This window comes from Lonchura striata, chromosome 6 (genome assembly GCF_046129695.1).
Source record: "Lonchura striata isolate bLonStr1 chromosome 6, bLonStr1.mat, whole genome shotgun sequence".
NCBI classification, from domain to species: domain Eukaryota; kingdom Metazoa; phylum Chordata; class Aves; order Passeriformes; family Estrildidae; genus Lonchura; species Lonchura striata.
Window position 1 is genome coordinate 17226089 of NC_134608.1, and position 14216 is coordinate 17240304.

The following is a 14216-nucleotide window of genomic DNA, read 5'->3' on the forward strand; positions in this document are numbered from 1 at the left end:
TTCAGAGGTGTAAAACAAAATCTATTGTTAGGATGCCAATATGGTTGATACAAATGAGAGTGTGGTTGCCTGCAGGAGAACACTCCTGAGTGGCACATCTGAGGAGACCTGGTCGAAGCACAAGCCTGAGAATGCCCAGAGAGCCCAGCCTGCAGCACAAGCTAAGTTAAAGCATTAAAATGCACAATCAGTCCCACAGAGCAGAACTTCTACTGAGAAGATTAAAAAAGAGACATGCTATCGATATGATGAAGGAGTGCAATGCCACTGACTAGATTAAGGAAGAATTACACAATTCATAAAACCCACTGAGAAAGTGTCATCACTGATAAGACTGAGAAAAGCAATGTCAGGTCAAAAGAAGGGACAGGATGTAAACTGCCAAAGTCTCCAGACCATACACAGTCTGAAGAAAAATGGATTCTTGAGGACATTTCTGCAGAAACATTAAAGGAGTTGTAAAATGTGGGCAATGGAAATCAGCAAGTCATAGAAATTACTAAAAAGTATGAGTGTATAAGTGGATACTTGTGTTTGGGATCATCTGCAGTTAACAGGATCACAGATCTTCTCTCCCTAACAATCCTATTTATATAAGACATACATTATGTAGAAATACTGGCATCAGTTGACACCTGTGAAAAGTAACTGTATCCCTGCAAAATGTGTTACAACACTGTAATTTTCTGAACTGAGAGAAGGCTGAAGGGACACACTGACAATGGTCTTTGTGCAACTAAGAGGCCATTCTCTGAGTACAAGGATGGCAAGACAAAAATAACGCAAGTCACTGAACTGCAGTAAGGCAGACATCAGGAAAACCTCAGGGTAACAATGCACAAGGCTTCATTCCATGTTGAAGCTGTGGAATCTCCAACACTGCAGGTTTGAAATGGCATCTTGGACAAACATCACGAAAAAAAGTCCCATATAACTGACCTAGGAATAGAGGGAAAGCAGGTGGAACTTTTGAGATTTGGTCCAATCTGATATGATCTTTTTATTACGATTTTATGACTGTAGCAAATGTTCACATAAACTCTGCTTATTTATTTTAATCATACAAGAAGCACACTTCAAGGGACACGTTAAAATGGCAAACAAACTACAGCAATCCACAAAAATGGGTTTAGCAATGTTATAAATTACTTTCAATTGCCAGTTCAGCAGAACACTGAAGCACAGTTCTTGGGTCTTAAAGTCTAAGGACACAAGCCACTCGAAGTTTGAAGCCCTGAGGAACTACAAAACCAGCCCAATGACACCTTTAACAATAGGATAACTCCAGACTTAAAAAAACCTCATTGGAGAGAAGTGTGCTGCAGGACAGGGCAAACTCTTACACATTCCACATAAAGCAAGGCATCTCTAATCTCCTCTTCAGAAAAAAAAAAAACAAAAACCTGTAAGTGGAGATTTCCTGAAGAATTAAACAACCATACCTCAATGTACATTTCACTCGTGGAGAGAGACTGATGGGAACTGGCTATACCATTAATAAGATTTAGTGATCCCATTTGCACAGTGATAACTGCATACAGATTGCCTGTCTTCAACTAAAGAAAGCTCCCTTCCTCTGAGGCTTTTAGCTGTCTGCAGATGCCTAAATGAAGCCTTTCTGTTGACACCCATGGGCTCCCTGGGGTGCTTATGTCAGTTCCTGGTGCTATCCCTTTTCATCTTAATGTACACCTGTCAGACTGCTCGGAATTTCTATTCAGTATCACCTTACCCTGAAGGCTCCTTCAGCCTGAATAAACTTGGGTTTATTCACAGGTGCAATAAACTGTGCCCATCGACCTGATGGTTCTGCCTTGAAAAGCCTGAAGGAGCAAAAAGCCAAGTGGTTTGAAACTCAGTCTTTCCAAGTTGTACACTTCGCAGCTGAACACAACAAAATGTGTTTGAGGGTTCTCGTTAAGACCAGACGATCCTCAGAAAGGGCTTTGATCATACAGCCTTATGAAACCGCCAGATCTAAGATTCTCTTTAACATTTCCCAGAATTTAAAGACATACGGGATTGTTTAAAGCTTTCGGCTTCGGATGCGACTGGTCTCTCACAAAGTCTACCAGCGTATCCCGAGCACAGGTTGATGCGCGCAGGCGAATGACAGCCGCGGAGAGCATCCTTGTGTCCGCTGCCCTGCCTGCCCGCAGCTCGGCCCCTAGGGCCGGCCGGGCTGCCGGAGCTTCCGCGGCGCTCCCGGAGCTGAGCGCTCCCCGCGAGAGGCGCGCCCGTGGCAGCGGCTCTTGGACAGCAAGAAGGCAAAAAAAGAGAGCAGCGAAGAGACAGGACCATGCCCGGGCACCGACACGAGCCCGCTGTGAGCCCGCGAGCAGGCGAGGATGAGACGAAAAGCGCATCCCCGGCCCCCAGCCCTGGCCCCGGTGCCCGCCCGGTGCCCGCGCGTCACGCCGCTCACCGATAGTGGAAACGACGGTGCCCACAAAGTAGAAAGCGCCGGTGAAATCCCACCGGGGCCGGATGTCATCGACGCGGATGCCGGCCACGCTCGCCTCTTCGTATTCGCGGAGGAAGTGCCGGAGCTCGGCACGGCTGAGGTTGTGGCGCCGGGTGAAGTTCTCCAGGCGTTCCTCCCAGCGCTCCTTAGCCTCCCGCTCCGTGGGCAGCTCGATGGCCGAGAAGACGGCGGCGCCGCACAGCATGTACAGCACGATCAGCACCGCCAGCAGGAGGAACCGCGCGTTGTCCGCGTTGAGGCGACCCGCGCTGGAGCAGCAGCAGGCGCCGCGACACGCCATCCTCCGCCCGCGGGACCGGGCTGCCGCTCCGCCACTCTACGTCGGGGCCCTGCCACCGCCGCCGGGCATCACGGCGCCGCCCGCCAGCCGTACGCGGGGCCCGGGGCTCAGGGCGCCGCGGAGCCCGGCGGCGGCGAGCGGCGCTCCCGGGAGCCGGCCGGCACCTTCGCCCCGAGGGCAGGGCGCGGCCCCGGCACGGCCCCGCGGCGGAGGCGCTTCGGGCTGCCGAGCATCCTGAGGGCGAGGGAACCGCTCGTCCCGTCTCGCGGAGCCCCTCAGCCCCAGCGCCCGCTGCGCGGGGCTCCCGTGCCCGCCACTTTCATATCCCCTTCCTGCCCCCGCCCCGAGCACGTCGGAGCGGGGCGCAGGGACAGGCACCGCCAGGCACCTCCTGCCTGCCGGGGGGGACGAGGCGGGACCGGCGGCAGCTCGCCCTCCCTCCCTTCCGCTTGGCCGCGGGGCTCCGCCGCCCGGTCCCCCGGGCCGCCCGCACCATGGCCTCGGGGGAGCCGCAGGCCGGGCCGGGCCGTGCCCGCGGGGCAGCTCCTCCCAGCAGAGGCACGGCCGCCGCCTGCGGAGCTCAGCGCGGCAGCGGGCAGGGCGGGCTGGCAGCGGGCCTGCCCCGCGGAGCCTGCCCCCCTTCACGCCCTCGGGTACCCGGCCCCGGGCTGCGGGGCCGAGGAGCGCCTGAGGCAACCGGGCCTCTCACAGACCGGGCATGGAACCCGTCAGCCGATTATACGCCCCTCATCAAAGCCATAAAAATTAGCGCCTTTTGCCAAAAGAGGGCACCTCCTTCTTCACAGGAGTGGTTACCCACTCCCTTCCCGACGAGGTGTTACATCTCTGTCCTCCAGCGCATGGTAGTCGAAGGGAAATTGTTTAGGGAAGAGAGAAGCAGCCTCCAGCTGCAATGTGATTTTAAAACGCGTTATTTGCGGTTCAAAGTCCAGAGCTGTCGATCCAAATCTGCTGGAAATATCATTCTCACTGTAAGAAGAAAAAGCTAAATTCAGCAATATCTGGTAGTTGCTACAGTGCTGAATTTTACTTTTAAATAATTGGGGGCTGGAATTCAGTTCTGCTAAACATAATAGTATACAAGCACATTCTTTCCAGGGAAGGACAACCTACATATATTTTTTTAGAAAGCAGGTTAACAAACTATAACATCCACTTCCCTTCCCCCCGCACCCCCCCCCCCCCCCCATTTTCTAATAATTGTGTTGCAGTCAAAATGCAATGGGAATGAACACTACAATCTTAGAAATCGCCCTTAATGTCAGATAATTGTATAATCTGTGTAAGAGCCATTGATTGTCTCATGGCCTGAGGTATATTTAAGCATTGGTCTGAGCCCTAAGGGTGCACTGTGGGCAGTTCCTATGCCAGTGTTTGAGAAAGGATCCACCTGTGTGAAACTGATAGAGCAGGAGGCACAGGGAAAAATGAGTCCTTTTCTTATGTTGCACAGTAAGCCAGCAGATAGGGATAAATGGGAGTTGTGTTTTATTTTTTCCTATTTGTCATTTTTCATAGGTGATATATCATGCTGCAGGTTTTTATTCCCTCATAATTAGTCTTTAGCATAGACTTTAGCATGGAAATTAAAATTAGCAGCAATGCTGAAAGACATTCAATAGCCAAAAATAGGAAGATGAGATGCCAGCCAAACTAACCAGACAGTGCTAAGTGCTAAAGGTGCCACATGCTTCCATAAAAAAAATGCTGGTGTATCTTTAAAATTTTTGGCAGTTTTAAATCATTAAAAATATTTGCAGCTCCTATTAGAAGAAAAAAACAAAACCCAACCTATACTTCCCTGCTTTGCCAGTCAGAAGGAAGACAGAACTCAGTCAGTGCACACTCAACCAGCAAAGGCAGCAGAACTGATTGAGCACCCTCTGTCCATACCAATGGCTCCATCCATCAAATCTGTTCAAGGATGGCTTGGATTAGCACAGTGGGAAAAAGAGCCTTTAGCTGCTTGCTAACATGACATCAGTGTGACTGCCCAAAGGAATATGAACAACAATAACACTATTCAAAGACATATCCAAGGCAAATTATTCAAGGTTATTGAGTTCTTCCTTATTTACATATAATTTTCTTAGTGTGGAATAGTCATTTTTGTATTTGTCTTGGGCATAGAGATAGTTATTGCATTAAAGCAGGTAAGATCATCTGGCACAGTTTTAAAAGACGTGTACTAATGTCATTGATCATCAAAAATTGCAAATTCCCTTAATTTGTCAACTTTGATCTCGGCAGTGATTTACTCATCTCTTGAGAAGGTGGCTTTTTAAGGATACGCTCCCTATTAAAGGATAGAACAAGAGAAAGCTGATACTGACTGGAATTTTGAAAAAGAAAATAAGAATATGGCTTATTCTAAAGGATACTTTAGAATAACGGCACCATTCCCACTGCTCTTGGGTAAACAGCTGGAAAACTGGAGTGTGTGGAGAGCACTAAGAGTGCAATAAGTCATCCATCCATAACATTTAAGCAAGGTGGAAAAAAACAAAACCTTTTAGTTTCAGGTAAAAAGAAAAAAAAATTATTAAACATATTCTGACATTTAAATTAACCCCAAATCAAAGTGAACATCTTGTAAGCCTGAGCCCTGAATGCAATGCCATTACCCTCAGTACAGCCACTTGCCATCACTATCAGGAAACATGCTGTTTTCCCTACTTCTCAGCACCACAAGCACACACTCCCTAGTGTCTGTGTGTGTAGGCATTTGGTGACAACAGATTGGTGGTGGTAAGGCTTAGCACAATTGTAAAATAATAGGAAAAAAAATCAATATATTTACCAATTCTGTTGATAATATTGACTGGCACCCCTGTAATTAAGAAAGCTAACAGTCACTGAGCACCCCAATAATGATTACTACTAAGTGTTTGGTCAGAGTAGAATTATTATTAATGCATCATGAAATTATTTGGAAGACTCATGCAGAGATTTATTTACTCTCACTGACAGTGTCAGTACTTTTTAATTAGAGGTCTCCTTTAGAAGTGATTAGCTGTTACACTTAACTAAAACTCACTGCTTTTCTTTAGTGAAGCTATGGAATGGCTGCCATGTACTCCTGAGCCAACTTTATGCCTAATGAAATATACTGACAGAGAAGCAAATAAAGCAGCCCTTCATTACTTTTGATACTGAACAAATATTCTTCAGGAACATAATAACCTTGACACTAACAAACTAATTTGAACAACAAAAAAAATTACAAAACTTCATGAACATGTGAAACTGGGCATCTAGAGTAGGCTAAATTTTTCGACATCCATATTGCTTTGCTACGAGTTTCAAAGATACTCCATCTTTGGGATACTCCTTTTCAATGTGAAATAGTAAATACTTCTGTGATTCCTTGTGTCCGGTTCTGGGCCCCTCTGTTTAGGAAGGACATTGAGATGCTTGAGCATGCCCAGAGGAAGCAACGAGGCTGGTGAGGGGCTTGGAACACAAGCCCTGTGAGGAACAGGTGAGTGAGCTGGGGGAGTTTAGCCTGGAGAAAACAAGACTCAGAGGTGACCTTATCACTCTCTAAAAGTTCTTGAAAGGTGGCTGTAGTCAGGTGGGGGTTGGTCTTTTTCTCCAGGCAGCAACTGACAGAACCAGAGGACACTGTCTTAAGCTGCGCCAAGGGAAATACAGGTTGGATATTAGAAAAAAAGTTTTTTATGGAAAGAGTGATAAAGTTCTAGAATGATCTTCCCAGGGAAGTGGCGGAGTCACCAGACCTGGATGTGTTTAGAAAAAGACTGGATGTGGTGCTGAGTGCCATGGCTTAGTTGAGGTGTTAAGGCATGATCTTGATGGTCTCTTCCAACCTAGTGATTCTGTGATTTAAGATCATTTAGTCCAAACATTAGCAAAATACTACCAAGTCTACCACTAACCCATATCACTGAATGTTACATCCACACATCTTTTAGTAACTCCAGGGATAGCGACTCCACCACTTCACTGGGCAGTCTGTTCCAATGCCTGACAACCCTCAGTGAAGGTTTTTTCCCAAATACCCAATTTAAACCATCTCTGGTGCAACTTAAGGCTCCTCTTGTCCCCTCACTTGTTACCTGGGAAAAGAAGCTGATTCCCACCTGGCTAGAATCTCCTTGCAGACAACTAGAGAGCAGTAAGATCTCTACTGAGACTCCTTTTCTCCATGCTAAACATTCCTAGCTCCTCCAGTTACTCCTTGGAAAACTTGTGCCCCAGACCTTCCAGCCAGCTCCATTGCCCTTCTCTGGACATGTTCCAGCCCCTCAATGTCTTTCTTGTCATGAGGGGCCCAAAACTGGACACGGCACTCAAGGTGTGGCCTCACAAGTGCTGAGTGTGGGGAGACAATCACTGCCCTGGTCCTGCTGGCCACACTATTTTTGATACAAGCAAAAATAAATGGGATGCTGTTGATTTTATAAAATACCTGGGAGTACAGCTGCAAGTTCCAACACAATCTGAAATGTACACATTTAGAAGATAAAGCAAAAGGTATATCAACAAGATTGCCTTTATTTTAATTTGAATTTTGCATATAATAAATGTTATTCCAGCTACTGGGGTCAACTGACAGACTCACAGAACAGTTATTTTAAAATTAATTACAGCTATAAATGCAGAGAGACTCTCCGAGAACAGTTCTTATCTTGAAAACCATATGAGGAACCACAGGAAAGAAAAAACATATAAAAAGTTATTAAAAAAAGCAGGTTCACTTGTAATAATATGGTTGCAGAGTCTCCAATAATCTCTCCCTTATTAACATTTTAATGTTTCAACTACAAATTACCCATTATAGCAGACATTATAGCTTATAGAACAGAAACAAGCAGTTTTTGCAAGTAGCATGGCAGGCTCAGTGTCAGCAAGGAGAACATCACCGAGTACTGGAAACACTTATGATGGAACCCACATATTTCCATGTGTATCAGGGGCATCAGTGTAAGGAATATTCCAAATCCACGGTTGATCTGTAAACCAAAACAGAAACATACTCATGACAAATTAATTTATCAAATGCAAAATTTGATTCTCTTCCTCTTTTCCCTTTAGGGGAAGAGGAAGGTCAAAATTCTCACTGATTTTCAATTAACATCATGTGCAATTTCAGTAGTGGACATTTTTGTTTTCTTTTTTTAAACTGTAAGATAAAGAGTTTTCAAAAAGCTTTGCTTTCCCTCCAGATATTATTTTAAATATAGTTATAACCCAACATGCTCACCAGCTGTATAAGAATTGTATTTCAGACAATATACAAGTACAGTAATGCAGCCAAATTTGGTATGGCCTGGTGCCAGCAAGTTTTGTACTGCATCTCTCTTAATCTAATGTAATTATAAATAAGCACTGTTAACATATTAATATTTTCAACAGGGAAGGTAAGAATTCAGTACCTAAGAATGACACTGCCTGATCTCTGAAAAGTTCACATTTACCCCTCACTTCTTCACACATAACACCTTCAGATGAGCAACAGGTTTGCACCACACAGTTCCCTCCCTCCCACTTCTCTGAATACAGAAGCTCTTTCCACTCTTGGGAAGAGAAAAGGCAACACACCAGGAGTTAGCTACTAGCTCTGCAACCTGCTCTGTGCTCTTCCTCCTACCATACATGTGGCAGAAATGCAGCTGTTCTGTGAATCCAAGGTATTATTCTACTTCTTGTAGGCTACTCCCACTGAAATAGAGAAAAATCTTTTATTTCAAGGTGAGTTTTCTCAATTAAGAAATTTATATACATCTAGCCTGCTTCTTCTTTCCATGTACAAAATGAGCCCTGAAGGAATACGATTACATTAATCTGTAATATGCATAGATTAAACTGAATTGTACCAAGGATGACAGGAATAGCTATTGATTGAGATTACTTTTATAGAATTTTAAATTTACAGGACCCAATGACAACTCTGACAATACAGGAAGTGAGAATTACTGTAGCAAGGAAAGGAGAGTAAGAAAGTGACAAAATAAGTAATGAAGGGTTATATAAATTACACAACAGCATACTGTGACAAGTACCATGGCAATTAAACATGGGGCAGAGGGATCACTGCTACTAAGTACTCATTATTACTCACTACTAGAGTGTCCTTAATTCTCGTACTCTAGTTTTGTATGTCGCAGTAAAACATATCCCAGCTACACAAATGTTTTAAAATGTGTCTATTCATAGCAGGAAGAGAGCAGTAGGTAGTTAGTTGTTTTTTTGTTACAGTGGACAAGTGATTTCATAGCATATAAAAAATAAAAGGCATCAGAAACCAGAAGAAATTATACCACTTAACTCAGTGCACTGCCAAGAAAGCTCTCTAGGTTTCTGGCTCAACTGCAGGATATCTAGACTTTGAGTAATCTCTTAAAAAGAAAAAAAGTAGCACCATTATTTCCATAAGCTTATTTTGTCAGTCTCCTGCTGGAGAGCCATGTGTACTTTTTGTATTTCAGGTGAATGAATACCTTACCAGACAGTAAACATTATCAGTTAAAAAAAATGGGTACAGAATAAAGCAAATGTTGGCAAAAGCATTGAGGATTTCAAACATACATTCAGACTTGAACACTCTATCTATGACATCAGAATAAATCCAGTCCCACTCAAGTACTGGAATCTGTCACTCAAGAGTACATTATGCAGCTTAGACGTATCCATCTTCCCTACTTTCCTACCATCTGGCAGTTAACTCTGCTTAATTCAGCAAAACAGGCAGGCAGAGGAAAACTTAAGACGTACAGAAATAACTCCAGTCACCTCCTTAAAGCATGCTGAGAGGTCTCAATACCTAATTTAGTTCTTTCTAATTGTAGCGATCTAAATAAAATTTGCTCAAGGTAGCAATTATTATACTTGGAACTTTGTTCTGTTAATGGGATGCTGCTGATTTTATAAAACAGCTGACAGTATTTTAGTAAGTCATGTGTAGAACCATTGATGATACAAATTATAATTCAGTTATTTATAAAATGTCAGGTTCAATTTTAAATTATTCATCACTTTTAATAGGATCTCTAACAGCAAGAGAAAGACAATGACTGTAAAAATACTGTATTATGGCAGCTGCTTACTGTTGCACACAAAAATGACAGCCAAGCTTCTCAAAGTTAATTCCTTTATCTTCTTGGGGGGCAGAAACAAAAGCCCCATTAAATAATTTTTAAAGTGTCCTTACATAACTACCTTCCACACATTTCAAGATCAGCACTTCATTTCCAATACCCCAACTTCGTCTCAACTGCACCTCACTGGAGTTAGTGTTATCTACTAGGCTGGTACCACAGCTTTGCTCTTTCCTCATTTACAAGCAGCTGAACTCCAGCAGTAGAGTCAGCACTCAGTAAAATAAATGGGGCCATTCCAGCCCCACTGCTACTTAAACATTCTCTGAAAGCTCAAGTGGAGCACTATTTCAGTTATACTTGGACTTTTGAACATCCCCTCACAACTGAATAGACTATCACATTTTACTTAAAGGTAGAGAGGCTCTGCAGAACAAGACAAGTTCTTTTTGAGTAACACCTGAGTACCACTCAAAGAATCCATGCTGGCAGGCCACATCATGCCTCCATGTTCTCACAAATATGACAGATGGCAGTACAGTCAAAACTAGGAACACACAGTTAAATAGCAAAGTATAAGACACAATGAAAGCACCTTTGTGTTCCTCTTCCTATGGGTGTCTCTTGCATTGTGTGTGGAGATCTGGATGAGAGAATTCTTGGTTGATTTCTAAACACAGAGACTGGATTCTTACCTCCACTTACTTTAAAAGATAGCTTCAAAGCAACAAGTATTCACATATACAGAAAGGTCACAAATAACCAGACATCTTCAAGTCATTTTACATGGCAAACTCACTCCCTGCTGCATGAATCTGGAAAAGTTCTTCCTTAAGCATTTGCAAAAGGTGCACACTACACTTAAGTGTCTCTTGTCCCTTCCCTCTGAATGAGCATGGCATTTGAAAAACAACTAATCTTGCTCCTCTCAATGCAAAAATCATACTTAAAAATCTCAAGGAGGAGAAAAGCCAGATGGGGAAGAGATGTGGGATCCATATGAATATTCACAAAGTGATGATTTCTGAATGCCAGGACAATGACCACTTGTTTGGGGAAAAAATAAAAAGAGAAAAAAAATCACAACCCAGTACTGCATTTTAAACAAAGGATTTACTTTGTTTCTCAAAGTGCTGATGTGATGAGAAAAAAAATTTTTGTACTTTTCTGATATCTCCCCCAAATTGTTATTAAAAAACCTTGATATACTTATGAATTAGAAGTTTCAAGTTCCCTCCACACAACATATGATTTCCTCAGTCAGTGTAATATCTAAATCACGAATGAAGTGAAATTCCTTGACTACAGAAAGCAACTTGTATTGGCAAGAGCGATAATAGCAATACTGCAACAGAAATATTATGATGGGAGCTCAATGAGAATATAATGTTACACAATAAAAATGTTATACAACAAAATTGCAGTACTCATTTAAAAGATTCTACAAAAAATAAAATCTGAGCACTGTTAAAGATACAAAGAAGTTTTATTTATAATGATATCTTGCTAAGTAAGACAGGCTGTTGTGTACATGATTCCCAAATACCAGACTGGATAATTTTCAGCTTGCCTTCCAAGGAACTCTCAAATCATAATGTTGGTCTATAGTTTTAATTTATCTTAGTGTCATCGATACATTGAGCTTTGCAATAGTCTTTTTTATTATGACAGCCTGAATCTGTTGGTTAACTACAGAGGCCTTCAGGAGACTGATGTATCTAGATATTGAGTCAGCTACCAGATTTTTTCTTTTAAATCTTTAAATGTTTTTCCCTAAAGATACATCTGCTGACCACAAATGGCCTTCTGCTGTTCAGCTGACTATTGGAGGTGATCAACTGCAATTGCTCAAAACAGCAATATGAAAAGAGTTAATAATGTACATGTTGCACACAACAAATGTTACCTGCTAAAGATTAACGGGGTCCTTTGTCATGTCAAAATAGGAATGATCTTATTCTTTATTTTAAAAATGCCAGATGTAAAATATGCATGTTATTTCCTGCAACAAGGAATCATGCCAGCTATGTATATCATGCACAATCATATATCTCGTATCTTTTGTGCTGGCAATTTAAAGCATTTGTGAAGAAACAGTCTACAGGAAAAATACCTAGGTAAAAGTTCCCTGTGCAACCTTAACTCTGATCTGTCAGGATGTCATACTGTTGATTTCCTCAGACTTCAACTACAAATGTTGCACTCTTCACAAGGTGTCTCAAATCACATGTAAGTTCCAAAACTAGACTGGGCATCATACATTTACCCTGAAGAAGAATACTCAAACCAAACTGCATTTTAAAATTCTTGAATTGACCAACTGTTGAAGAAAAATACTGACGATCTGGTGAATTTGCCATCTCATGACAGTGCTCTTGCCTAATAATCTGCAGCACATCTCCTTTAGCCAAGCATAAGCTTTGAACTCAAAGAAGTTTAAAGACTGGCAACATGTGGCAAATCAGATAGTCAAGTGGCTCCTTCCAGTCTGCAAGTATGCAACCTGATCACAGCATTACACAGAAGTGGCCAAACTACATACTGACTCTCTAACTTAAGTTTCTTCTCATGCAAAGTGTTAATTTCTTTACAGTCATAAATAGGTGGGAGAACAAGTGTACTCAAATGTTACACTTGGGCTCTAGGAAGTCTTCTGAGACAGTGTCTGATGTCAAGCTGCATTATGAGAGCTTCAATCTCAAACTGCAGGTTTATCAGTCAATAATAACGCTTGTGGTTCTGCTGAGGAAGCAAACTGCAACCACGAATAAGATTGGTTCCAACCCTGGGTTTCCTCACCCTGAGCTATGATTTACAATGACAATATACAGTTGTTGCTTGAAAAATTGAAAACTAAACTTCTAAACATACTTTAATTCATATTTACCATTGTTCTGAATGTTAAATAAGTGAAATATTTTCTGTTCAATTTATTAGAATCACTAGAAACTGGACTAGCTTCTAGTTGTCATCTACTAAAAAGAAAGGATATTCTCTTAGATTTTGTACCATATTAGGCAAACTGCAAGTACTTGAAGTTCTCTAAAATTTTATACAGGATGTTGCTAATATAGCTCTTGCAAACCCCAGAAAGTATATAAGTTTCAAGCAGCTATGCAACATTAATTAGGGAAAAAAAAGTAGTTATTGAAAATTAGATACTTTCCCAGAAGTCTTCTATCTTAATTTCTTCAAAAATATTTTAACTACTTAACTACTTTTAGAACTTTGAAGAAGAAGCAAAGGTGAGAGAAAGGTGGAGACCACATACACTGACATTTTCCCAGAACTTATATGACCTCCTGAGAATACAAGTTTTCCCAAAACTTATAGGACCTCATGTGAGGGAGCTCAGAGTAACAAAGAATTCCTAAAGCTTTGCTGGACACAACACCAATCTCTTCTTTTAAGCACTGTGCCACTAGCACAAGGCAGGGTAAATGAAAATTCTTTCAACTCTTTGAGTAACAGGTTAAACACAAATACGTAAGCCTACCAGAACTGGAGGCAAATATGCCATGAACTCTTTCTTCCTTTTATCCAGCACATGTTATATGTAATAAATGAGATGCAGTGTTACTATAGTTTCCTGAAATCACTATAAGTATTTACAAATGTAATTTTACCATACTCCCAATTCCCACTCATTGAATATCAGACAAAATATTAATCACTGAATATCTGAAGTTACAAGAAATGGTAATTTGCTTTTCATGTAACTGTGGCAGTGGAACACTGAACAGGGCCCTTCACAAGGGAGAGTGCTGGTCTTGTGACATAGATTAAAGATCCTTTTTTGCATCTTTAACAAAATCACAGCTGTCAGTGGCTGAAAACTTCAGCTAGAGAACTAATGAATTAAGTGGACTGTCAATTTCTGAACAATGCCTGAACTTGTATTAAAGCTAATTTTCATGTAATTTCCCTAATATTTTTTCAGCCTCATCACCGTTTTTCCAGCATGAGATTGGACAGCTTTAGCCCCCATTTACCAAGGATAAAATAGATTTTCCCATAGGACCATAATGAAATACATATTAATACATTTTTTTAAGTTGTAAGTATTGTTCAGGAAAGAAATCTTCAATAAAGGGCAAAACAACGAAGGTAATTAATGTAATTGGCATGTAGAGAGACTAATATGTAGCTTCACTCTAGATTAATCTCAGCTGAGTTGGAACCTGTCTTATATTCTTGCATACACATTTATCTCCTATATACTATTAATCAGCTAATAGTTTCTCTCTTTGATCTCAATATATACACTTAAGAAAAAATTAAATGAGAAACAATTTGTTTATTAGAATGCATTTACCCCCCTATTTTATAGGGTTCTCTTCCAGAAAGTTAAAGAAGTTTCAGAGCATTT

General features: G+C 41.7%; 2 protein-coding genes across 2 annotated transcripts in view; both read right to left on the reverse strand.

Moving 5' to 3' along the window:
• The window catches only part of KCNK13 (potassium two pore domain channel subfamily K member 13), a 52435-nt gene extending 49633 nt beyond the window's left edge, over nt 1-2802 (reverse strand). The window contains exon 1 of the mRNA XM_021531925.2: nt 2426-2802. Within this exon, the coding sequence (XP_021387600.1) occupies nt 2426-2765 (340 nt within the window). The 5' untranslated portion in view covers nt 2766-2802. The remainder of the gene's footprint in view (nt 1-2425) is intronic.
• A 4482-nt stretch (nt 2803-7284) lies between these two features.
• Nucleotides 7285-14216, reverse strand: part of TDP1 (tyrosyl-DNA phosphodiesterase 1) — a 42248-nt gene continuing 35316 nt past the window's right edge. The window contains exon 16 of the mRNA XM_077783988.1: nt 7285-7762. Coding sequence (XP_077640114.1) covers nt 7689-7762 — 74 coding nt within the window. The 3' untranslated portion in view covers nt 7285-7688. The remainder of the gene's footprint in view (nt 7763-14216) is intronic.